The sequence below is a fragment of the Schistocerca nitens genome, chromosome 4 (genome assembly GCF_023898315.1).
Source record: "Schistocerca nitens isolate TAMUIC-IGC-003100 chromosome 4, iqSchNite1.1, whole genome shotgun sequence".
Taxonomy (NCBI): domain Eukaryota; kingdom Metazoa; phylum Arthropoda; class Insecta; order Orthoptera; family Acrididae; genus Schistocerca; species Schistocerca nitens.
This window is the reverse complement of record NC_064617.1, coordinates 361047603-361075143: the sequence shown is the minus strand read 5'-3', so window position 1 is coordinate 361075143 and position 27541 is coordinate 361047603. Positions and strand designations below refer to the sequence as shown.

General features: G+C 43.5%; 1 protein-coding gene across 1 annotated transcript in view; it reads left to right on the top strand.

The window, feature by feature from the left end:
• LOC126251917 (aminopeptidase N-like) overlaps positions 1 to 27541 on the top strand; it is a 196821-nt gene that overhangs the window by 12134 nt on the left and 157146 nt on the right. Inside the window, exons 3-5 of the mRNA XM_049952649.1 lie at positions 7151 to 7346; positions 13659 to 13765; positions 24242 to 24391. Of these exons, the coding sequence (XP_049808606.1) occupies positions 7151 to 7346; positions 13659 to 13765; positions 24242 to 24391 (453 nt within the window). The remainder of the gene's footprint in view (positions 1 to 7150; positions 7347 to 13658; positions 13766 to 24241; positions 24392 to 27541) is intronic.

Here is a 27541-nt window from a genome sequence, read left to right as displayed (position 1 = left end):
GAATGGCAGGCATCCTGTGTTGGTGTAGTATTGGCCTGTCTTATCGATCTGCTTTACATGATGATGAGGACAAGAAATGGTTTTTGAGCCCTAAATAATAATAATAATGTCGCGTGATGAGGGCCTCCCGTTGGGTAGACCACTCAAAAAATGGTTCAAATGGCTCTGAGCACTATGGGACTTAACAGCTATGGTCATCAGTCCCCTAGAACTTAGAACTACTTAAAACTAACCTAAGGACATCACACACATCCATGCCCCAGGCAGGATTCGAACCTGCGACCGTAGCAGTCGCGCGGCTCCGGACTGAGCGCCTAGAACCGTGAGACCACCGCGGCCGGCGGGTAGACCACTCGCCTGGAGCAAGTCTTCCGATTTGACGTCACTTCGGCGACTTGCGCGTCGATGGGGATGAAATGATGATGATTAGGACAACACAACACCCAGTCCCTGAGCGGAGAAAATCTCCAACCCAGCCGGGAATAGAACCCAGGCCCTTAGGATTGACAGTCTGTCGCGCTGACCACATAACTACCGGGGGCGGACTTGAAGCCCTAAAATGTAGACTGCCCTGTATGAGAGATGTGTTGTGCTGGAATAGTATCAGCCTAGATGGAGGGATGGATAGGGAGGTATGGAGGCTGGAGGAGATGGATAGAGGTAAGGGAAAGGAGATGAGGAGGGAGACATGGGCAGGAGATGGACAGAGAGTGGAGGAGGAGAAGATGGTCATCACGGAGAAGGAGCAGAGGAGATGGACGTAGAAAAGGTGGGGCAGGAGTGGGCAGAGAAAGGAGGAGGTGGAGATGTATAGAGAGAGGGGGTGGAGGCTCAATACCATTTCTTCCAAATCCACCAGAAACAAACGCAAAATATTTTTATTTAAAAAAGCGGATACAGTGTCACTAGAAGCCTTCCTAAGAGACAATCTCCATTCCTTCCGAACTGACTATGCAAATGTAGACGAGATGTGGCTCAAATTCAAAGATATAGTAGCAACAGCAATTGAGAGATTCATACCTCATAAATTGGTAAGAGATGGAACTGATCCCCCGTGGTACACAAAACAGGTCCGAACTCTGTTGCAGAGGCAACGGAAAAAGCATGCGAAGTTCAGAAGAACGTGAAATCCTGAAGATTGGCTAAAATTTACAGACGCGCGAAATTTGGCACGGACTTCAATGCGAGATGCCTTTAATAGGTTCCACAACGAAACATTGTCTCGAAATTTGGTAGAAAATCCGAAGAAATTCTGGTCGTATGTAAAGTACACAAGCGGCAAGACGCAGTCAATACCTTCGCTGCGCAGTGCCGATGGTACTGTTACCGACGACTGTGCCGCTAAAGCGGAGTTATTGAACGCAGTTTTCCGAAATTCCTTCACCAGGGAAGATGAATGGAATATTCCAGAATTTGAAACACGAACAGCTGCTAGCATGAGTTTCTTAGAAGTAGATACCTTAGGGGTTGCGAAGCAACTCAAATCGCTAGATACGGGCAAGTCTTCAGGTCCAGATTGTATACCGATTAGGTTCCTTTCAGATTACGCTGATACAATAGTTCCCTACTTAGCACTCATATACAACCGCTCGCTCACCGATAGATCTGTACCTACAGATTGGAAAATTGCGCAGGTCGCACCAGTGTTTAAGAAGGGTAGTAGGAGTAATCCATCTAACTACAGACCTATATCATTGACGTCGGTTTGCAGTAGGGTTTTGGAGCATATACTGTATTCAAACACTATGAATCACCTCGAAGGGAACGATCTATTGATACGTAATCAGCATGGTTTCAGAACACATCGTTCTTGTGCAACGCAGCTAGCTCTTTATTCACACGAAGTAATGGCCGCTATCGACAGGGGATCTCAAGTTGATTCCGTATTTCTAGATTTCCGGAAAGCTTTTGACACCGTTCCTCACAAGCGACTCCTAATCAAGCTGCGGGCCTTTGGGGTATCGTCTCAGTTGTGCGACTGGATTCGTGATTTCCTGTCAGGAAGGTCGCAGTTCGTAGTAATAGACGGCAAATCATCGAGTAAAACTGAAGTGATATCAGGTGTTCCCCAGGGAAGCGTCCTGGGACATCTGCTGTTCCTGATCTATATAAATGACGTGGGTGACAATCTGAGCAGTTGTCTTAGGTTGTTCGCAGATGATGCTGTAATTTACCGTCTAGTAAGGTCATCCGAAGACCAGTATCAGTTGCAAAGCGATTTAGAAAAGATTGCTGTATGGTGTGGCAGGTGGCAGTTGACGCTAAATAACGAAAAGTGTGAGGTGATCCACATGAGTTCCAAAAGAAATCCATTGGAATTCGATTACTCGATAAATAGTATAATTCTCAAGGCTGTCAATTCAACTAAGTACCTGGGTGTTAAAATTACGAACAACTTCAGTTGGAAAGACCACATAGATAATATTGTGGGGAAGGCGAGCCAAAGGTTGCGTTTGATTGGCAGGACACTTAGAAGATGCAACAAGTCCACTAAAGAGACAGCTTACACTACACTCGTTCGTCCTCTGTTAGAATATTGCTGCGCGGTGTGGGATGCTTACCAGGTGGGATTGACGGAGGACATCGAAAGGGTGCAAAAAAGGGCAGCTCGTTTTGTATTATCACATAGTAGGGGAGAGAGTGTGGCAGATATGATACGCGAATTGGGATGGAAGTCATTACAGCAAAGACGTTTTTCGTCGCGGCGAGATCTATTTACGAAATTTCAGTCACCAACTTTCTCTTCCGAATGCGAAAATATTTTGTTGAGCCCAACCTACATAGGTAGGAATGATCATCAAAATAAAATAAGAGAAATCAGAGCTCGAACAGAAAGGTTTAGGTGTTCGTTTTTCCCGCGCGCTGTTCGAGAGTGGAATAGTAGAGAGATAGTATGATTGTGGTTCGACAAACCCTCTGCCAAGCACTTAAATGTGAATTGCAGAGTAGTCATGTAGATGTAGATTTAGAAAGGGGGAGGAGGAGAGAGGGAGGAGGAGGAGGAGATACAGAGACAGAGGGGAGGAGATAGACGTGGATGGACAGTCATATGGAAGAAGAGGTGGCAATATAGAGGGGAGGGGGAGGAGTTCTTCCTGCATTATGGTCATCAATGATACTCTTTCATGCTCCTATAACATGTTTTCTACTACCATCCACTCACATTCCATTATTTCACATTTTGGTCAGTTGTTTTTTGGCATCCAGTAAATGACTTCATTGGTCCACCCTTCTCCACTGTATTTTCATTACTTTAATTCCAGTCAGTTATCTGATTGATTTCTTTTCTTGGTTTCATATGATTCTTGATAATTTCCAAAATTTTTCTCACCATTTCTGCTGAGCAATCCACGATATTTGAATAGTTTCTGCATTGCAAGTCGATGTCTCATTGACATAAGTCAAAACTTTTAATGATCGAAAATCGCAAATGTTATGTCCACACACATTGAAATCTTCCTTGAAAACTCTATTTAGTTAACCAAAAGTAGAGCAAAACAATTTTAGATTCTAGAATGAAATTTTCACTCTACAGCGGAGTGTGCGCTGATATGAAACGGGTGCTTGGGTAGCTCAGTTGGTAGAGCACTTGCCCGCGAAAGGCAAAGGTCCCGAGCTCGAGACTCGGTCCGGCACACACTTTTAATCTACCAGGAAGTTTCAATTTTAGATTCCTTTTATTTCTTTGCCTGTCCCTCCAGAGATATTCAACTATTTTAGATACAAAAACTTATCAACGTGCTTTATGACTTTCTTATTAATTTGTGTTTTTATAGATGCATTACTTATCAGTTACTTTAGTTCTATTATGATCGATTCTCTGGATTACTTTCAAATTTCATTGTCAAAGTTCATCTGGTGTAAAGCAGAACGTCTGGATACTGATTCGGGAGATTTAATATCTGTATGATTAACTTGTGTTCGGTGTCTGTTGTTGACAAAATATTGTCTTAAAAATGCGTATGGAACTGCATTAAAAAGACGCAAGAGAGTGTTAAAAGAATCATCTCTGCCATTCAGTATGATACATGACTTTTGAAAGTAGCATAACTGTGGTGTCACCGCCAGACACCACACTTGCTAGGTGGTAGCCTTTAAATCGGCCGCGGTCCGTTAGTATACGTCGGACCCGCATGTCGCCACTATCAGTGATTACAGACCGAGCGCCGCCACACGGCAGGTCTAGAGAGACTTCCTAGCACTCGCCCCAGTTGTACAACCGACTTTTCTAGCGATGGTTCACTGACAAAATACGCTCTCATTTGCCGAGACGATAGTTAGCATTGCCTTAAGCTACGTCATTTGCTACGACGTAGCAAGGCGCCATTATCAGTTGCTATTGATCTTGTGATGCATGTACCGTCAGACCGACGTTCACCATTAATGGATTAAAGTTAAGTATTCCACCAGCTACGTCCGTTTTTCTAAATTCTAATTTCCTTGTCCTGTTCCAGACATCACGCCAGCCTGCGTGAGCTAAAACGCGTGCCTTTCGGCTTCCTCTATTATTTAGGTGTTGGCTCTCCTGCCAGCCCACAACAATAACTGATGAAACACACATCAGCGCTGTACAAACAAGAGTACTGAGTGCCATAAGCAGAGACACTGAATGAGATCACTTCCGTTGGAATTACATGATATAAAATTCAGAAAAAATTGTAAATATATAGTTTGAGTGGAACATGCCTAAATGCACGTAAATAAGGACCCTATATTCATCTTATTTATTCAGCATTAGTGACAATTTAGGAAAAGTGAGTGTATCATGGTTGTTGATAAAGTAGTGACTAGAAAAAACAGTAAGTTTTTTTTTTCCTTCATGTAATGTTGAATGATTATTTGAATTCGTACAGATAAATTTCTTACATTATATGATTTTGTGGCATTTTATGACTTTACCCAGTCAACACATTTTGAGATGTATGAACATATGTGTTCCGTCTTGCATGATATATAGTATGAAGTATTCACTCTTCCCCCAGAAGAGTTATTAAGTTTCTTTAGATCCATGTAAAACGCAGGTCAGTTTTCATATGAAATATGATTAATTATTTTGTTGCTTTTTTATTTTTATGTGCCGCTTCTATTATGGACTAGTTGTTGTCCAAGTTTATCAATATGTTATGTGAATGTCGGTCTCCTTTAAAAAGTTGACTGCCTTCTTAACAACATTCCCCAGGTGTGGCATGCTGGTATATTTTATATTTCCGTTAATATTTTCAAATTAGAATGTGTCCTAGGTTATGATATACTGTAGTTACGGAAAATATTATTTGGCTCTGCGACGGAGGAAACCTTGTAAAATGATAGAAAAGTTTAATGTTTTAACCAAAAGAGCTAAAAATGGAGCAACATGGTCGGAATAATACACTTCTTGTTATTTTATACACAATTACAGAATATGTGGATATACATTCACAAATGTTTTCGGATATAGACTGAGGTGACTAAAGTCATGAGATAGCATGTGGACACATCAGGTGTATCGCATACACAAGGTATAAAAGGGCTGTGCAATGGAGGAGCTGTCATATGTGCTCAGGTGATTCACATGAAAAGGTTTTCTACGTAATTGTGGCCGCAAGACGAGAATTAAATGGTAGTTGCAGCTAGATGAATGGGACATTCTATTTCGGATATCGTTAGAAATTTAGTTTTCTGAAATCCACAGTGTGAAGATTGCGCCGAGAATACCACATTTCAGGCATTACCTCCCACCACAGACAACACAGTGGCCGACGGCCTTCACTTAACGAGTGAGAGCAGGATCATTTGCATAGAGTTTTCGGTGCTAACATACTAGCAACACGGCCTGAAATAACCGCAAAAAATCATTGTGGGACGTACGAGGATTGTATACATTAGGACACTACGGCGAAATTTTGTGTTAATGGGCTATCGTAGCAGACGACCGACGTGTGTTCCTTTGCTAACAGCACTTCGCTTTCAACACCTCTCGTGAGTTACTGACCATATCGGTTACACCCTAGACGACTAGAAAATCGCGGGCGGCCCAGGTGAATACTGACTGCAGTAGGTAATAATTAATGGTCGGGTTCGAGTGCGCCACGGATCCCACGAATTCATGAACCCATGTTGTCAACAAGGCCCTGTGCAATGTTGTGGTGGCTCAAAGATGGTGTGGGCTGCCTTTACATGGCACTGACTGGGGCTTCTGGTCAAACTGATCCGATCACTGACTGGAAACGATAATATTGAGCAACTTGCATGCCATTTGCAGACATTCATTGGCTTCATGTTCCCAGACAACGATGGAATTTTTATGGATGACAGTGCTCCATGTCACCGGGCCACAATTGTCGGCGACTGGTTTGAGGAACTTTCTGGGCAGTTCAAGCGAATTATTTGGCCACCCAGATCGGCCGACATGAATCCCATAGAACATTTATGGGTCATAATCGAGAGGTCAGTTCATGCACAAAATCCTGCACCGGTAACACTTTGGCAATTATGAACAGTTGTACAGGCAGCATGGCCCAATATTTCTGCAGGGGACTTACAGCGACTTGTTGAATACAAACCGCGTCGAGTTGGTACAATGCGCCTTGCGAAGGGAGGTCCGACACGATATTAGGAGGTATCCAATGATTTTTGACACCTCATTATACTTTAACCATCTTCCGACCAAATGCGTCACAGGAGGCACTTGGCCAACAACGCATTTACACCATACGTTTTCCTCAACTGAAAAAAAACTGTTTAATTGCCAGCTGACGTCTACAACTTATATAATCTGAAGATAATGACCAAACCACGGTATAACTATAGGCGTATTCCGCGACTGTGTCTAAAATGACAAATGTATGTAATTCGTCAAAAACTTTTCTCCACAGGCAGAATGTCATTTTGTTTTCAAAATTGTCTGAATCGCCATCATATATGAATGAAACTCAAGTTATTTGTGATGGAAGGTGGAGCTTACATATACTTTCCATTAACTTACTACGCAGTCCAGTATTTTTTTCCTGCCTGAATCGATGTTGCTTTTAGAGCAACTACGTTACATGTCCCCGAAACCACTGAGGACGTCACTATGCTCCCAATAAGAAAAGTTTATATTTTCAAGAATGGAGCTCTTTGTCTGTGCCAATTCACATTAGACGCCCGATTCTTTTTTTTTTTTTTCTAGGGAACAGCCGTTCAGATTTTACGGCTCTACCTTCATAGAGGTGGAAGTTGTGCGCGACACGCCCACACTCACGATGCACGCAGACGTCGACATAGTGATTGTGTCCGTCATGTTGACCAACGGTACCCTCATCGGCGCCAGTCACAAACCGCTGCAGGACGGCAGCAACTTCCTCGTCATCAGCCTCCAACAGCACGTGAGTGTCTCCACAGGATTTACAAAAACAAACAGCTCTCTTACCTGTGCAGTTCAGCGAAAATTCAGTCCAGTATAGAAAATATTTGTTACTATGTAATTTCAGTTACTTTTACAGAACTTTAAAAATGTGGTTAATTCTCGTCTTCCATATGCACCCCCTGAAGCGTGTTTGATTGGCGGTTTAGTTTGCGAAATAACGACGTAATCCAGGCTTCTATCGAACACCTGCGTTGAATTTTTTGCCTCTGGTATGATAAACAAACCAGCTGAAACATTCGGTGGGACATTATTTTTATTTATAGTACAAGTACGTACAGTACAAGGACGAAATTCAAACAACACTCCAAAACACAGACGATGACAAAGTAAGACGAAGTCGTGCGGCATGAATCGCTGGGAGACCCAATATGGCAATTTCAGCCACGTAATTGGAAATTTTTTCGCTATCCTTCGCGCACACAGGCAACTTTCCTTTGTGAAGTATGAGACCTGTGTGCATACGAGCATCTGTTAGGTATAGGTCACTATAATGTGTGTGTGTGTGTGTGTGTGTGTGTGTGTGTGTGTACGTGTGTGTGTGTGTAGTGTCATGTTCATGCTGGAGATATGTTCATGCTGCAGATGATGAGAGAAGAGAAAGGCTGAAACGCTGTGCCAGCACACAGCCCTCTCCTCTCGAAGAGAACCATGGGGGACCGCCGAACTTATCGTCCCCATTCGACGGACGGATCACCATCAAGGTCATGTGCCCTCACTTCATGAGACAATGCGGAGAAGGTTGGTATCTAAACCAGGTTACTGGCCCAAAGCCTGGTGATAGGGAACTTAACGCCACCACCTCTACTTCCCCCTGCTGGTGAAATACTGGCAGTAAAAATTTCCTCCACCACCAGTATTCGAACCGGTTTACCTGTGGCTCGAGTGCCAATGCGCAGTCTGTTTTTTTTTTTTTTTTTTTCGTTGCATCTGCTTGGGGCGGACGTCGCAAGACACCCGTTTCAGTTCGTCGTTGATCCATTAACTTAGTTTTTTTTACTAAACCGGCACGCTGGGGTGTACAAAAAAATAGACTTCTCAATGGACGAAATATTCTTTCTTTTGCTTATGCCTTTTTCCCGCAGGTACGCAGGGTGGGCATGGTTAATCGGAATTGGCAATTTTAGATTAAGGGGTGGCCGGATGCCCTTCCTGCCGCCACCCCATACCCCCGGGACGGAATTAGTGTACCCCAAATGACTGCGACTAGTGTAATCCATGGAATAATGCGAAAGTGTCCATAAGTCTGCATGCCATGTAACTGAGGCGGGAAGTGGGGACCAGCCCGGTATTCACCTAGGGGGATGTCGAAAACCGCCTAAAAACCACATCCAGGCTGGCCGGCACATCGCCGTTAATCTGCCGGGCGGATCTCAATGGACGAAATATGCACTGCAATAAAAAACTTAAAAACAGAAAATCCCCAGGGCATGACGGCACAGTTAATGAATTAATAAGATATGTGGGCAAGAACAATATCAACAACTTAGTACTTTATTTTACAGTATTATGAAGGAAAGTAGTATACCAAGGTAATGGAAAGAAAGCATTGCAATTGCAGTATATAAAAAGGGAGATAAACAATTACCCTGCTGGATACCATCTACGAACTGGTAACATGAGTAATCAGAGACACATAACAGAATGACATAAAAGTAAACGAAGAACAGCAAGGTTTCAGGAAAAACAGAGGCACAATAGATGATATTTGCGTGCCAAGACAGATTGTGGGGAAATCCAGAGTTTGACAACTCTTATACAAGTCTCGCAAAATGGCCACAACGAGAAAATTCGAGAATTTATTTCCGCTTTCCACTCTCGAATGGATCAGGGAAGGGGGGATCAGTTAATGGTATCAGAAGTACCCTAGGCGAACACGATCAGGTGGCAAGCGGGTATTGATGGAGATGTAGAATAATCCAGCCTATCAGTGTTTTGTTGACAAGTCAAAAGCCTTTGTTTAGATTAGAAAAAAAGATATAACTCACGTCTTAATCGACAAGACAGTGCGAGTGGGCATGGTAAAAATCATAGAAGATAGGTGCATGATGTACTACAATGAGAATTAAAACATGCGAATGATTGGCAGGTGAAAAATAATAATAGATGAAGGAAGCTTGGAAGGAAAGTCATTAAGCCCACTCCAGTTTAATAATAGTTTTTATCATTGATGACGTAATAGAGAAAGCAGAATATTAAATGTATATATTATAGCCGTCCAGAGTAGCCGAGCGGTTCTAGGCGCTACAGTCTGGAACCGCGCGACCGCTACGGTCGCAGGTTCGAATCCTGCCTCGGGCATGGTTGTGTGTGATGTCCTTAGGTTAGTTAGGTTTAAGTAGTTCTAAGTTCTAGGGGACTGATGACCTCAGAAGTTAAGTCCCATAGTGCTCAGAGCCATTTGAACCATTTTTTTTTTGTATATATTATATACACTGAAGAGCCAAAGAACCTGGTATCCCTGCCCAGTATCGTGTAGGGCCCCCGCGAACACAAAGAAAAGCCGCAGCACGACGTGACATGAACAGAAGTAGTGCTGGAGGGAATTGATACCTTGAATAGTGCAGGGCTGTCCATAAATTCGCAAGAGTACGAGAGAGTGCAGATCTCTTCTGAACAGCACGTCTCAAGGCATCCCAGATATGCTCAATAATGTTCATGTCTGGGGAGTTTTGTGGCCAGCGGAACTGTTTAAATTCAAAGGAGTGTTCCTAGAGCCACTTTGCAGCAATTCTGGAAGTGTGGTGTGTCGCATTGTCCTTCTGCAATTCCCAAGTCCGTCGGAACGCACAATGGACATGAGTATATGCAGATGATCAGACAGGGTGTTTACGTACGTGTCACCTGTCAGAGTCTTATCTAGACGTATCAGGGGTCCGATATCACTCCAGCTGCACGCGCCTCGCATAATTACAGAACCTCTACCAGCTTGAACAGTCCCCTGCTGACATGCAGGTCCATGGATTCATGAGGTTGACTCTATAGCCGTACAAGTCCACCCGTTCGATATAATTTGAAACGAATTTCGTCCGTCCAGGCAACATGTTCCCAATCATCAATAGTCCAACGTCGGTGTTGACCGGCCCAGGCGAGGCGTGAACCTTTCTGTTATGTAGTCGTCAAGGGAACACGAGTGGGCCTTCGGCTCCGAAAGCCCATATCGATGAAGTTTCATTGAGTGTTTCGCACACTGATACTTGATGGCCCAACATTGAAATCTGCAGCAGTTTGCCGAAGGGTTGCACTTCTGTCTCGTTAAACGATGCCGGCCGGAGTGGCCGTGCGGTTCTAGGCGCTACAGTCTGGAACCGAGCGATCGCTACGGTCGCAGGTTCGAATCCTGCCTCGGGCATTGATGTGTGTGATGTCCTTAGGTTAGTTAGGTTTAATTATTTCTAAGTTCTAGGCGACTGATGACCTCAGAAATTAAGTCGCATAGTGCTCAGAGCCATTTCGTTAAGCGATTCTCTTCAGTCGTCGTTGTTCCCGGTCTTACATGATCTTTTTTCCGACAGCAGAGATGTCGGAGATTTGATGTTTTACCAGATTCCTTATATTCACGGTACACTCGCGAAATGGTCGTCCGGGAAAATCCTCACTTCATTGCTGCCTCGGAGATGTTGTGTCCCTTCGTTCGTGCGCCGACTATAACACCACGTTCAAAGTCACTTAAATCTTGATAACCTACCATTGTAGAAGCAGTATCCGATCTAACAACTGTGCCAGACAATTTTCTTATATAGGCGTTGCCGACCGCAGCACCGTATTTTGCCCGGTTACGTACCCCTGTATTTGAATACCCATGCCTATATCAGTTTATTTGGCGCTTCAGTATATTATTTTAATGATGCTGTACTGATAGCAGATAATATGGACAATTTTCACTGGTTAATTCACCAATTCAATAAAAGAGCTAAGCAGTATAACATGGAAATCTCATCTAAATATCAAAGAGTATGGTAACATGAAAATCATCTGTAGATTTAAATTAGAAGTACATGAAGTGTCAACTGAATAAGTGATGAGCTTTAATTATGTAGGGAGTTATCACCAGCCATAAAAACGTAACCACGAAAACGATCAAGCATGTGACAGAGGCCGTAAGGGTAGCCGGATGCCTGCAAAATACTGTATGGAGAAACAAATTTGTGCGCAAATGAGGGCAAAATAAAAATATATAAAAGCAATGAGGTGTCCTACTATGACCTATGCAGAAGAAACTACAACGGAAACGACAAGATAAAAGTTTACAGCAGGGGAAGTGAAGGTACTAAAATACATCCAAGGAGTAACCATGTGAGACCATAGAACAAATATATCGATAAGGGATCTGTTTAAACGGATGAAGACAGGATTAGAAGATTGGAAGGTTGATGTGGGAAGGATGGACCCCGAGAAACCAGTTAAAATTTGTAAGCGTGGACGACCGAAGTGGAAACGTCTACCCAAATGACCACTCAAAATATGGGATAACAGTTGGTCCAATACATCAGGGGAAACCCTAATCAGCAGAAGGAGATCCTGCTCCGCATTTAATACGCCTTATGGGTTAACGACGAGGGCTGGTAAGATAGGCAGCCTGGTTGTAGTTTATAGGAGGTTCCCGACAGCCATCTATATGAATAACCAGGCTAGTACCGACGTCCTGCCTCAGTTACACGCTACGCAAACAATTGGTAAACGTCCTCACACTTTAATTTCAGATTCACTGTAGATGTAAACAGATGGGATGCACAAATTCGGTGCATGGGGTGGGGTGGGGGGAGGGGGAGTGGGGGGGGGGGGCGGTCACGGCATTAGGAATGGCATCTGAATACCAACTGCCATTAAAACAGGCAGTAACACGTGGCTTATGACATATGCAGGCCCCACTGAAAAACGGAAGCAGATGAGGAAGTGGGAAGAAGACAAATAAAGGAGATTGTGTCATACATGACATTACCAGACAACAACCGAGCGAGGTGACGCAGTGGTTATACACTGGACTCGCATTCGGGAGGACGACGGTTCAATCCCGCGTCCGGCCATCCTGATTTAGGTTTTCCGTGATTTCCCTAAATCGCTCCAGGCAAATGCCGGGATGGTTCCTTTCAAAGGGCACGGCCGACTTCCTTCCCTGTCCTTCCCTAATCCGATGAGACCGATGACCTCGCTGTCTGGTCTCCTTCCCCAAAACAACCAACCAACCAGACAACAGGAACAGTGCTAGGCGTGACGATGAGCGAAAGACTATTCATATATGATGAATACCATGAGAGCTCACTGCACACGACAACACCCACTCCGTTGTCAGCATCTTGACCTTCGAAACTTCTGAATGGTGTCTGGTGATCAGTCTGCTGAGTCATTAAATTACAACAAAAAAATGCGAACTAGAGAAAGATGTATAAAAAGTGTAAACGTTACATAAAAACTTGAGAAAGAAAAGCTGACCACAGAGAAGCTGCAATATGACTTTATTTAGTCTGTGAGTAGTTTCGGTAGTATTATCATATAATGATCGACGCAATCAAATTATACTGCTTGATAGTACGAGCCACTGTAATCTTATTCTACGATGGCAGTGTTTTACCCTAGCGAAACAAGTGTGATTTGATTGCATCGACCAGAAGAACATAATATTATCGAAACAAGTCGTTGAATAAGTGAAGTCTTCCATATTTACGTACTTCGAAGCTCAGAAGAACCAACTACTGAAAATATATGAAACAAATCACATTCATAATGGAGACTTATAATCTGGCAAGTAAGTTAATTTCAATGTCGAAGCACAAGAATAATAATTTACATCACCCTAATGATACAGCTAAGTGTACTTGATAAACTTTAAAATATGTTTCAACTCAGTAATTTTTATTCCAAAAACGAATCTGTTTCTTAGCTGTAGACGCTCTCTGTTCTAGACGACACACAAACGGAATATAGCGTAACGCCAATATTTTGAAGTTCAAATTTCCTAATAATCGTTACCAAACGAAGCGACACAGTCATTAAAACGCTATGGTCGTAATCGTGGTACAAATCACTAGGTATCATTTATTTTTAGGTTTCCTGTGATTTCCTTATATAACCTCGGGAAAATGCTCTGATCTCTTGAAATATGCCACAAGTGCTCTATTCGTTGTTTTCCTCAAGCTGTGCTTTAACCTCTAACGACTGCCGTGTCGACCAGATTCTACGCTTCAACCTGCCTTACTTTCTGGGGATTACTGAGTAAGCTACGTGTTTGGACAGAGGGTGGAGATACCAACAAAATTTGTGGCTCTTGTCGCAGGTTTTTGCCGGTGACCGATTGACTGTGGTCCTCGAATTCGTTGGTGATGTTCGTGAGCTGTACAACGGCTTCTACCGCAGCTCGTACGAGCAAGATGGAGAGACCAGGTGAGTAGCAATTCAGCAAAAATTCTTTAATGTTACACACTGCTGAAAAAACCTAGACCATGGAGTTCAAAGTGTACAGTACTTACAAATAAAACATACTGTCAGCAGATGTTTTATGGGAATAGTTATAGCGCGTCATTCAATAGCACAAAAGCATTAAAAAATTCTGCTGATTGTTACTGAACATGTGATGCTATTACCAGCCTAGTAGCAATTCGTTACCATGCATCCGGCCACTACGGCCGGCGGGCCTGTCTCATGAAGAGCCACATGAACTTGGTTAGCTTGAGCGAAGTTCCGTCAGACTGGTGCGGTGTGCGGCGTACTCCCCAGCAGTGAAACACAGAGTAAGAGCGGGTGTGTGGAGGACGCTGCGCTGCGCTCCCCATGTGGTGTTACTTTGCAGGTAATGTTCCTGATGCATATCTTCTGTCAAGCGTTTGTACATTGTAGTCGAGATAGTAAAGCACGATCAAACTTTGGTTTACTAGGCTTTGGGTTGGACACAGTGATTTAGATTTCGTCTTTTCCAGGCGATGTTCAGCTCTTCTTGCCTCCTTATTGCGCACGTGGAAACCACAAACTTCCGTTTTATGCGTGTGGTTTTCAAGTGGTTGTCGTCATAGTAGATGATAAGGTCTTCGAGAGCAGATTTTGATTTGGATTCTTCTTCTTCAAATGTCGTTCCCTGAGCAGCGACAGCTGTGTCATCTGTATAGATTTTTGTTCATTTACTCATTGATGTAAATTGTCTGATAGACAGCAAAGTTAAATTTGAAAACAAACTGCAAAAGTTTCTCTTTGAAAATTCCTTCTTTCCCTCAGTAGAATTTCTATTTTCGTAATGTGTAAAAGGTGGTGGGTGAGAAATACCAACTCATATCTGTATTTGAAAACCTTGTAAATCAGCATGTAGCCATATTTACGCATGAATGAGTAATGTGAATATAAAAAGATTTACTCCACATCATTACAATTAATCGTACAAACGATCAGACTAACTATCAATCAATGCTTTGGACCAGAAAGATGGCGCACATTTGGCGAATATCCCCCAGAGTAGTGCCGGAAGATTTTGTACAATGGCGGCGTATTGAACAGGAAAGGAGAGCGAGGTCTTCGAGTTCAAACTCGCTCACAAAGACAAAATAAGGCCCTCATCTAGAAATCAACCTTAACCTTAATAGGAAAGTAAACACAGAAACGTTTTACTGTCGTTCGTGCATTAAGAAAGGTAAAATAGGGGGTTGGGGATGGGCTATTGTGTTCAGGTACCAACTGGATTGACAACGTGGGCTGGGGAGGTGGAGCCGGGTGTAAAGGTCTCTCTGAAGGCGCCGATGAAAACATTCCAACGTTCTTCGTGACCGCACATGAGGCACTTCTACACAGGCAGTGTGGTAACAACGGTTTCCATGAAAGATGAGCATTTCCTGGAAAAGATATACAAGTTAATTGTGATGTAAAACACGAAATAGTAGCCGTTCTGTATAGTTTCCGTGACGATTCATGAAAATTCCGTACGCACTTCTTGACATTCGGATAACACCTGCGTCGCGTCCCAAATCTTCACCAACGATTATAACTGTTGTCCGGGAAAGCGTAATTCCAGTAAGCAGATAAATTCTCCGTGTCCAGTAAATCTCATGCAAATTGTTCTTACAGTTTCTCTCACTCTCAACGAATTTTTTTGCGATTTTATGATCACAGCTTGTTCATATGAAATTCGTTGATAATACACACAATTCTTAGCATGTTTCCTATGTTCACAAATTCATATCTACATCCGCATACATACACCAAATGCCACCGTATAGTGCATGGCGGAGGGTACCACGTACCACCACTAGTCATTTCCTTTCCTGTTCCACTCGCAAACAGAGCGAAGGAAAAGCAACTGGTTATATGCCTCCGTACGCGCGCTAATTCTCTTAGCTTCATTGCCTTTACTCGCAGAGTACGTTGGCCACAGTAGAATACTCCTGCAATCAGCTTCAGATGCTGGTTCTCTAAATTTTCTCAATAGTGTGTCAAAATGGTTCAAATGGCTCTGAGCACTATGGGACTCAACTGCTAAGGTCATTAGTCCCCTAGAACTTAGAACTAGTTAAACCTAACTAACCTAAGGACATCACAAACATCCATGCCCGAGGCAGGATTCGAACCTGCGACTGCAGCGCCTTTAACCGCACGGCCACTTCGGCCGGCTCAATAGTGTGTCGTGAGAAGAACGTTGTCTTCCCTAAAAAGATTCCCATTTGGGTCCTGGAAGTTTCTTCGTACACTCTCGTGTTGAGCGAACATAGCGGTAAAACATCAAGGAGTCCTCTTCTGAATTGCTTCGATGTCTTCCTTTAATCAGATCTGTTGCGGTTCCCAAACACCAAGCATTATTGAAGAAAACTTTTTCCACGTCATTTTGTATCCTCTTATAGACACTTAGCGACGACCCTTCGCGTACTCCACAGCCGCAGATCGCTGCTCAACCTGTCCGTCAGAGGGCAACGTAATCGTTTCGAGTACTTGAAAAGTCTTCTAACCACTAAGACATATACATTCCGTATGCTCGTATCTTCGTTAATAGTCGTCAGTGGGGTACCGTATCAACTTTTTCCGGAAATCCAAGAATATGGAATCTGCCTGCTGCCCTTCATCTATGGTTCACAGGATATCACGTGAGAAAAGGGCAAGCTGAGTTTCGCACGAGCGATGGTTTCTGAATCTGTGAAAGAAGGGCAACCGACATTCAAGACTTCCTTGAAACCTCTTTCGAATTGATTACAATCTGCGGTTCGTTTGTTGGAACAGTGAAATGCAAGTATGTCATTAGTTGGGAAAGATCGGTTGCCAATTAACACGTACATGCTAATTGCCGAGGTGGAAACACACAGAGAGAAACCGAATTAGAGAAAATAACATTTTTACAGTTTCAATTGGATTGATACAGTATTCAGTTATTAAAGTGTAGTTAATCAGGAGTTTGCTACGATTACAAATGAAGTGCAAGATGCAGGAAGGGCACATGTAATAAAATTCGAAATTTTCGTTTCTTTGCCTCAACAGATAGCTGCAGTGTAACTCCATGCACTATGTAGAAGAATCAGACATATAACTACTGGAACATGCTTTCTCTGGTTGTTAATTACCTTGAAAGATGCCGAATGGACATATTTACAACAGCTGTTCCATTTCTGCACAATGGGGAATTGGCTATTTTTTTTTATGGAAAGCTTGATTGCATGCATGTCACTTCTGATTTTGTACCACTGTTCCTATTGTATGTTCACCATGAAGTAATTTGCAAGAGAACTCCTAGTGAAGTTTGCAGCGTTTTGTTGGACATTCACCAAAATAGTAAAGAGCAAAATGTGCAGCATCTAATATTGTTCAGTGACACATATACTGCGCAAAATGTAAAACATACACTGGTTCTGCCGGCCACTGTGGCCGAGCGGTTCTAGTCGCTTCATTCCGGAACCGCGGGGCTGCTACGGTCGCAGGTTCGAATCCTGCCTCGGACATGGATGTGAGTGATGTCCTTAGGTTAGTTAGGTTTAAGTAGTTCTAAGTCCAGGGGACTGATGACCTCAGATGTCAAATCCCATAGTGCTTAGAGCAATTTGAAGCATACACTGGTTCGTTTTCTGCTTAATACGGCTGGTAATAATACGTTAAAAGCTATAACCATTTTCCTCTACGAGAATATTCCATTCTGCTCTAAGACAGAGACTCTGAGGCTATTAAACGGCTCATCATAAAGTGTGACAGAATGTGTACAGTGGAAGAATACTCTGAGATTATGAAAAAGGGCTGTGCGTCTTGACTTTTATCTATCGAAGTGGTGAATTTAGATGATATTCTATCTTTCAAGAAATGATGGACGACGCTTCATAAAAAGGTGTGTCTGTCAGATGAGACAGCAGGAAGAAGTATTCCTGAGATAAATAAAAGTACTTCTCAGTTGTCATAATTGAAGCATACTGCATATGAATGCTGCTGAGTATATTGGTGGGCTAGTCAAGTACACATTCTGTCTTAAATGCAGCAACGCTCGTACTTCATGAGAAGCACACATCACCGGTATTGTTTCAATAAAGAAAGTGTAAGATCTGCAAAAACTTGCACAACACATTCTTGCAGAACACAGTGAGTTTTATGACTTTTCAAATGGCCCATAACAAACACAGGAGAAGACGACAATAAATGAGAAGAAAAAACGGCCTTGATAACTCTTTCAATACTTTTGTCTGAAGATTCATACGTATTAGGTTTGCTCGCTTTCTAAGCCTATCGTATGAAGCCACATTATAAAAGCTTTCTCTGGCAGTTGTTATTCATTTCATTACAATTTTTGAAATTGTTATGATCGTAAAAGTGATACTTAGCAAAAAGGCCACGTGTACAACATACTGATGCACAATAATTGCCTTATATGTTACACGTCTGAGTAGTTCTCCTTTCATTATTGTGACAAAACATGCTTGAAAAGCTACTGAAAAGTTTTAAGTGCAGAATTTGTGTTTCAAACATTCTGTGAAATTTTTTGGTGTCTCCTTTCACATGTAATTGAGATATCTTTAGCGTTTGCTTCTACAAATATGGTAACTCAAAACGGTTTGTCTTTGCTTGTGGCAGTTTGTGAAGTGTGGAATGGGCATAACTTTTTTTTTTCGCGTAAACGTGAGTCACTAGCCATGTGGATTCCACAGCAGAAAGTGTTCTGTATGCTTCCTCTCACGAAGCTGAAGTCAGTTACTGTGGTACAACGCGGTTTTTGCGTGAGTATGGACTGCGATCGTTCGGGAAACTGGGAGTTTTCATTCGATATCGGGCGCCACGCAGTTTCAGAGGCTATTGTTGAATTAATCCGTAGCCCTAGAAAGTCAATCTGACAAGAACGCAGGCAGTTACAGTTACCTAGTTCGACAGTACACTACGTGGTGTGCACGAAAGGCTGCATCTACGGGCGTACAAACTGCAGCTTTGTCACAAAATCGATCCCTGCGTCAGGCCGCGACAGAAGCATTCGCAGAGACCATTAAGACAGACAGGCATTCCTCGACTTCGTTTATTTCTCATCTTCGTCTGTTCAACACTTCTGGCACAGTAAACATGCACAATTGACACACACGGGGAACTTAACCACCCCACGAAGTGTTTGAGTGCGAACTTGAATGTGAAGTATGGATTTTGAAGAGCAGGATTATAGGCCCATTCCTCATCATGGAACGTACTGTTAACGCAACAACGTACGTAGACATGTTGGAGCTGTAAAATGTGCAACAAATTCCTCCTGATGTGACGAATTTCTTGGATCATGAGTTCCCAGATCTCTGGACTTGGAAAGGAAATTCATTGATTGCTTGCCCCATTAGAAGTCCAGACAATACACCACTTGATTTTTTATGAGGGTTTATGAACAATGTAGAGTACTAGACATCAGTTCGTGATCTACCAGATATGGGCTATCGCATTCCTTCAGCTATAGCAGATGTTACGCTTGATACGCTTCAAAACGCTTGAAGAGAAGTGGAATACAGATTAGATGTCCATCGCGCCACTAAATGTGCGCATATAGAGGTGTATTAGGTACGAGGAAAAAATGAGTTATCACGCTTGTAGAAACATACCGTCAATGAAAGTCTCAATTATTTCTCAAGTTATTACGTATTATATTATCATATGTTTGACTTGGACACCCTGTATTTAAACAATAGCGCGTCCCTCTCCACTCCGTCATTGAAATCGCAAGCAGGATACTTCCACAAAAGTTTGGTATTCACTCCCTAGTTATTACAATCACCCTTGCATCAGAAAGCCTCGCCGTATTCTCCACCCAGTGGCAGTGTTATTCGGATGACGAAGTACAATGCCCCGCCGCTACGTCGGCTGGGCGGCTGGTCATTTCCCAGGCCTGTTCTCGCTCACAGTTATATCCGTGCCGCCTCCAGTCCTGTCGCCATACGCGTGTACACACTAGATCTCCGCCAAGTCAGATATCTCGTCGAAGTCTCTGCGTCCAGTACTGTTTTCCGTCCATGGGGAATCCTTTGCCTACTAATCCCGGCTGTAAAATGACAGGTTGCCTTGGTATTGTTAATAATAGTCTTCTAGAATTGGTATACGTGTTCTCATTTTCTGCAAAGTTTTGTAGCACCATCGTGGGGCCACGCCGTAGTAATCCTCTTGCTTAGGTCCTCTCGACCGTGTATGCCGGCCGAAGTGGCCGTGCGGTTAAAGGCGCTGCAGTCTGGAACCGCAAGACCGCTACGGTCGCAGGTTCGAATCCTGCCTCGGGCATGGATGTTTGTGATGTCCTTAGGTTAGTTAGGTTTAACTAGTTCTAAGTTCTAGGGGACTAATGACCTCAGCAGTTGAGTCCCATAGTGCTCAGAGCCATTTGAACCATTCGACCGTGTGTTTTCTGCAGTGGCAGTTCTGCCGCTAATGTATTACCGAGGCAACTTCTTACAGCATTTCACCGTTACAGGCTTTTTAAGCAGCTAAACGATGCCGGTGGAAACATCGGCAACTCGTGCAGCCCACCTTATCTGCGAATTCCTACAGACTTTCTCGCAACAGGAACTAAAAGCAGAAAATACCCATTCTGATTATTTCCATTTTTCAACTAACATTCCCGCACGCTAAAATGAGGCATTAAACATTATTAACTTAAAAACACAAACATGGTCAAAAGTAATATTAGAGGGAGTTACTTTTCTTTTTCACGAGTAGTGTATCACTTTCCGCACATTCCGCACTCACATTCTTCAGACCTTTCTTCTTCCTATCTTCTGAAGAACTAAAACCTTTCTCCTCTATTTAAGTTGTATTATTTAAAAAAAAACAGTAATCTACCTAAAACTGTGTAGAGGACAGGGATCAAAAGTGGAACCCTTGTCCCACGCGGACAGGTGTTCCACAGACGGCGCCATCCAACCGCGACTCAAGACCCGTCCTTTAAGCTTTACGTCCGCCAGGTTAGAAAGGCATCGAGTCTTCTGCGTAAGCTTGGCGGATCCTCCAATAAATCCAGGCAGAAACCTGGTATTTCAGGTAACCAAATCGCTAACCATACAGTTGAAACATCTAGATCATCCAGTGACAAACAACATACTTCCAAAATAAAACAAGAACTCGCGTCTGTAAAAGCTCAGTGCCCGAACGAATCCAATTTATCTTTACCATTTACAATGGCTGAATTGTATGAGGCCTTGAAACAAACTAAACAGTGTAATGCACCTGGTCTGGATGATATACACCCGGAATTTATGATAAACATGGGTAATGGCTAAAAAAAAAAAATGGCTGGTCCGCTTCTTCTCCAACATCCTACATAGTAGATCATTCCCTAACGAGCTAAAGAGAACCAAAATAGTGGCACTTTTCAAATCAAATAAACCAGCTGACCACCCTCAAAGTTTCAGACCAGTTTCCCTCTTCAACTGCACTTACAAACTCTCGGAGAAGCTCATCTATAATAGAATTAGCGGCTTCATTCTGGAACGTATCCCAGCTGAGCAAGCGGGTTTTGGGCCACAGAGAAGTTGCTGCGACTAGGTACTGGCTCTAACAACTTTCATAGAGGTTGGTTTCCTAGAAAATTTGAAGACATCTGTCGCGTTCGTAGACCTAACCGTGGCATATGACACCGTATGGACAGACGGGATGAGCCGCAATCCGCAGAAATGAGGCCTTGCTTAAGGAATACCGCAAACTACAGGATAACCTAGAATTACCCATCCAGGAAGTCATACCAAGTTTACGACGAAGTAGACTCCCTTCAAGAAACCCACCATTATGACAAGTAGAACAGCTAGGTGCCAGTGAACCGGGGTGAGAGACCTGTGGGACCAGAGCTGTCAACTTACTGAAAATCGTGAAGAGCGTGAGTGGCTCTGAAAGTATGACTGTGATACTGCTGGCACAGAACTCGACAGGAAACTGTGGGTCAAACTGAACAGAGCTCGCACTGGGCATGGACGATGCGCAGACTCTCATTGAAGATGGGATGCTACAGAGTTTTTGTGACTGTGGAGCTCCGAACCAGACAATCAAGCATTAGAGATGAATGCCCCTTGCGTCCCTACCAGGGGAGTTAGAGAGACATCATGAAAGCTGATGATACGGCCCTTATATGGATTAGGAACCTAGATACTGACATTCAGTTTGTTTTATATATAGTTTTGTAATTTGATATTCCTGTTATACAGGGTGTTACGAAAGGTACGGCCAAACTTTCAGGAAACATTCCTCACACACAAATAAAGAAAAGATGTTATGTGGACATGTGTCCGGAAACGCTTAATTTCCATGTTAGAGCTCATTTTAGTTTCGTCAGTATGTACTGTACTTCCTCGATTCACCGCCAGTTGGCCCAATTGAAGGAAGGTAATGTTGACTTCGGTGTTTGTGTTGACATTCGACTCATTGCTCTACAGTACTAGCATCAAGCACATCAGTAAGTAGCATCAACATGTTAGTGTTGATCACGAATGTGGTTTTGCTGTCAGTGCAATGTTTACAAATGCGGACTTGGCACATGCCCATTTGCTGTATGGATTAGCACGGGCACGGGGCAATAGCCGTGGCGCGGTACGTTTGTATCGAACAGATTTCCAGAACGAAGGTGTCCCGACAGGAAGACGTTCGAACCAATTGATCGGTGTCTTAGGGAGCACGGAACATTCCAGCCTATGACTCGCGACTGGGGAAGACCTAGAACGACGAGGACACCTGCAATGGACGAGGCAATTCTTCGTGCAGTTGACGATAACCCTAATGTCAGCGTCAGAGAAGTTGCTGCTGTACAAGGTAAAGTTGACCACTTCACTGTATGGAGAGTGCTACAGGAGAACCAGTTGTTTCCGTACCATGTACAGTGTGTGCAGGCACTATCAGCAGCTGATTGGCCTCCACAGGTACACTTCTGCGAATGGTTCATCCAACAATGTGTCAATCCTCATTTCAGTGCAAATGTTCTCTTTACGGATGAGGCTTCATTCCAACGTGATCAAATTGTAAATTTTCACAATCAACATGTGTGGGCCGACGAGAATCCGCACGCAATTGTGCAATCACGTCATCAACACAGATTTTCTGTGAACGTTTGGGCAGGCATTGTTGGTGATGTCTTGATTGGGCCCCATGTTCTTCCACCTACGCTCAATGGAGCACGTTATCATGATTTCATACGGGATACTCTACCTGTGCTGCTAGAATATGTGCCTTTACAAGTACGACACAACATGTGGTTCATGCACGATGGAGCTCCTGCACATTTCAGTCGAAGTGTTCGTACGCTTCTCAGCAACAGATTCGGTGACCGATGGATTGGTAGAGGCGGACCAATTCCATGGCCTCCACGCTCTCCTGACGTCAACCCTCTTGACTTTGATTTATGGGGGCATTTGAAAGCTCTTGTCTACGCAACCCCGGTACCAAATGTAGAGACTCTTCGTGCTCGTATTGTGGACGGCTGTGATACAATACGCCATTCTCCAGGGCTGCATCAGCGCATCATGGATTCCATGCGACGGAGGGTGGATCCATGTATCCTCGCTAACGGAGGACATTTTAAACAATTCCTGTAACAAAGTGTTTGAAGTCACGCTGGTACGTTCTGTTTCTGTGTGTTTCCATTCCATGATTAATGTGATTTGAAGAGAAGTAATAAAATGAGCTCTAACATGGAAAGTAAGCGTTTCCGGACACATGTCCACATAACATATTTTCTTTCTTTGTCTGTGAGGAATGATTCCTGAAAGTTTGGCCGTACCTTTTTGTAACACCCTGTATACAGTCTCTCCTAGGAACGAAGGAAACTGTGGAGGCATGGCTTAGCCACTGCCTGTTGTTTCGGAGCCTGCACTGATATGAATCTTCGTAGCAATTTAAAAGTGTTTGCCAGCCCGTGAGTCCAACCTGGGAAACTTACCTCTCCAATATCCTTTCTTCCAGCCGCGCTAGTCCCTCAAGGTGTGAAGGAGAATCTAGGAGATGAAGTGTAGGTATGCAGAAAACTTCTGTGAAGTTTGGAAGGTAGGAGATGAGATACTGGCGGAAAGAAAGCTGTGAGGACTGGTCCTGAGTCGTGGTTAGATAGTTCAATAGATGGATTAATTGCCGGCAAAGGACAAGGGTCCCATGTTCGAGTCCCGGTCAACCAGTAAGTTTCAAATCAGCGTACACAGCTGCAGAGAGAAATTTCATTCTGGAAGTACTAAGCAGGTATGGATCTGAGATATACAGTACATATTTACCAGGTAGCTGTAATTCTGCTGAATTTAGATCTCCTACACTATTTCCTAAGGTTTCAAATAATCATCACGATTTTCCACTTGAATACTTCAGTACTTCATCGCTATGGGAGAGAAATTGCAACTCATCGGCTTAGACAGCCTCGTCAACAGTTAGTTGTTTTCAAATATCAAGTTTGTAATATAATTACTTGCAGTGGACCAAATCCTGTTGCAGGTGGCTGGGAGTGACGCAGTTCGAGCGGAGGGGGGCGCGAAAGGCCATGCCATGTTACGACGAGCCGGCCATCAAGGCAACCTGGGAGTTTACCTTCCGCCCACACCAAGGTTACAACGTGCTTTTCAACACTCCACTGATCAGCGCCACGTGAGTATATGTACAAATCGGCTTTCTTTCCGAGTTTTAAACGCAGTAAAAATGTCTTGCAACAGTGAGAAATGAAAGCTGTGGCAATTATATACAGAGGTGACAAAAGTCATGTGATACCGATACGTAAGTATACAAATGGCGATAGTATCGCGTACACAAGGTGTAAAAGGGCAGTGCATTGGATGAGCTGTATTTTGAGCTCAGGTGATTCACATGAAATGGTTTCCAACGTGATTATTGTCGCACGACAAGAATTAACAGACTTTGAACGCGGAATGATAGTTGGAACTAGACGCATGGGACTTTACATTTCGGAAATAGTTAGGGAATTCAATATGCCGAGATCCACAGTGTCAAGAGTGTGCCAAGAATACCTCATTTCTAGCATTGGCTCTCACCGTGGATAATGCAGTGGTCGACGGCCTAAAGTAAACGACTGTGGGGGGCGGCGTTTGTGGAGAGTTGTCAGTGCTAACAGACAAGTAGCACTGTGTGAAATAATCGCAGAAATCAATGTGGGACGTACGACGAATATATCCGTTAGAACAGTGCGGCGAAATTTGGCGTTAATTTACTATGTGTGGCAATAGACGTTCGACGCGACTGTCTTTGCTAACAGCACATCGCCTGCAGCGCGTCTCCTTGACTCATGACCATATCGGTTGGACTCTACACTACTGAAAAACCTTGGTCTGTTCAGATAATTCCAGATTTCAGTTGGTAAGAGCTGGTGGTAGGGTGCGAGTGTAGCGCAGGCTCCACAAAGCCACGGATCCAGGCTGTCGACAAAGCACTATGAAAGCTGCTGGTTGCTCCGTAATAGTGCGGGCTTTGTTTACATGGAACGCATTGGGTCCTCCGGTCCAGCTAAACCTGAAAGTGGTCATGTTTGACTACTTGGAGACCACTTGCAGCTATTCATTGACTTCATTTTCCCAAACAACGCTGGAAGTTTCATGGATGACATTGCGCCATGTTACCGGGCCACAATTGTTCGCGAGTGATTTGAATAACATTCTGGACAATAAAAGGGTATGATTTGGCCACCCACCTCGCCGAAATAGATCCCATCGAACATTTATCGGACACAATGGAGAGGTCAGTTCGAGCACAAACTCCTGCAGTGGCAACACTTTGTCAATTATGGATGGCTACAGAAGCAACATGGCTCAATATTTCTGTAGGGGACTTCCAAGATTTGCTGAGTCGATGACAAGTCGAGCTGCTGCGCTCCGCCAGGCAAAACGAGGTTTCGACACGACGAGGTACGCCATGACTCTTGTCACCTTAGTGTATTCTTAGTTAGCTCTCAAACCGTAACCTCAGATTCTTTAGAGATTCGAACTCACATTTACAAAACAGCTTCGAACGAGTGCTGTTATATCTGCACGACAGCGCAGATTTCGACCGTATGCGCTGTGTGTCTTGACAGAAAACAAACTTGTTTCGCTTACGAAACATGCTGTTCACAACAGTAACGCCAATATTACTGTGGTGATGATGTTTGGTTTGTGGGGCGCAACTGTGCGGTCATCAGCGCCCATACACATTCCCAATCTAAACACAGTCCAATCTCGCCACTTTCATGAATGATGACGGAATGATGAGGACAACACAAATACCCAGTCCCGGGGCCAATAATACTCTTCACCCTCAAGCTTCCATACGGTATTCTGTCTAGGGTTTGTTTTTCCGGCGTGTTTATTGTAGGTTAACAGTGAGGTTTGCTGACGGAGAGTTGACCGACATGCCCCTCGCGTGTGGGTTCACAGAACGTAAAGGAAGAGCGGCACAGCGACTTTATGACGAACTCTTCATGCAGTGATGGCAACAACATCACAATAGGGATGGAAAAATCAAGCTTATTAAAACCTTACCGGTATATTAGTTCTGAATAACCGGTGTTTTTCGGTATTCGTTTGGACTCGGTTACAACAGGTACTTTTATCTTTTTTACTATGTAACGTTCTTTATATAACTGTAACGTTCCTTAATAAATTTATGGGTTTGTTTGCCAATGAATATGAAATACGTAATGTTTGTGTTACGCAAATTTACTGTGTGTTGAGCTAATGGTGTGCTTAATCAGTTTTACTGTAATCCAAAAAAATTAAACAACTTAATCTGGCAAACCAATACGCAATGCTAATAACGAAATCAGTTCCTCTAAAATTTGCCGAGTCTCGTGAGCACCGAGTACTATGGCTCTGTACAATAAACTGACAAAATTCCTTGTGCAAACAAACAATGAAATAAAGTTTCTTTAACTCTAGAGTCGCAACAGATGTAATTTATATAAGACTTGACGTCCTCCCCCTTCACCTCTCGTAACGATTTTTGATTAATGCTTTCAACATCTCGACGTAATACCAATAGCTTCAACCAAGTATGTTTCCTTTTTTTCGCCAATTTTCTTCCAAATGCACGCACAACGTACACTACTGACCATTAAAATTGCTACACCAAGAAGAAATGCAGATGATAAACGGGAATTCATTGGACAAATATATTATACTAGAACTGACATGTGATTACATTTTGTCCGCAGCTCGTGGTCGTGCGGTAGCGTTCTCGCTTCCCACGCCCGGGTTCCCGGGTTCGATTCCCGGCGGGGTCAGGGATTTTCTCTGCCTCGTGATGACTGGGTGTTGTGTGATGTCCTTTGGTTAGTTAGGTTTAAGTAGTTCTAAGTTCTAGGGGACTGATGACCATAGATGTTAAGTCCCATAGTGCTCAGAGCCATTTGAACCATTTTTTTATTACATTTTCAAGCAATTTGGGTGCATAGATCATGAGAAATCAGTACCCAGAACAACCACCTCTGGCCGCAATAACGGCCTTGACACGCCTGGGCATTGAGTCAAACAGAGCTTGGATGGCGTGTACAGGTACAGCTGCCCATGCAGCTTCAACGCGATACCACAGTTTATCAAGAGTAGTGACTGGCGTATTGTGACGAGCCAGTTGCTCGGCCACCATTGACCTGACGTTTTCAATTGGTGAGAGACGTGGAGGATGTCCTGGCCAGGGCAGCAGTCGAACATTTTCTGTATCCGGAAAGGCCGGTACAGGACCTGCAACATGCGGTCGTACATTATCCTGCTGCAATGTAGGGTTTCACAAGGATCGAATGAAGGGTAGAGCCAC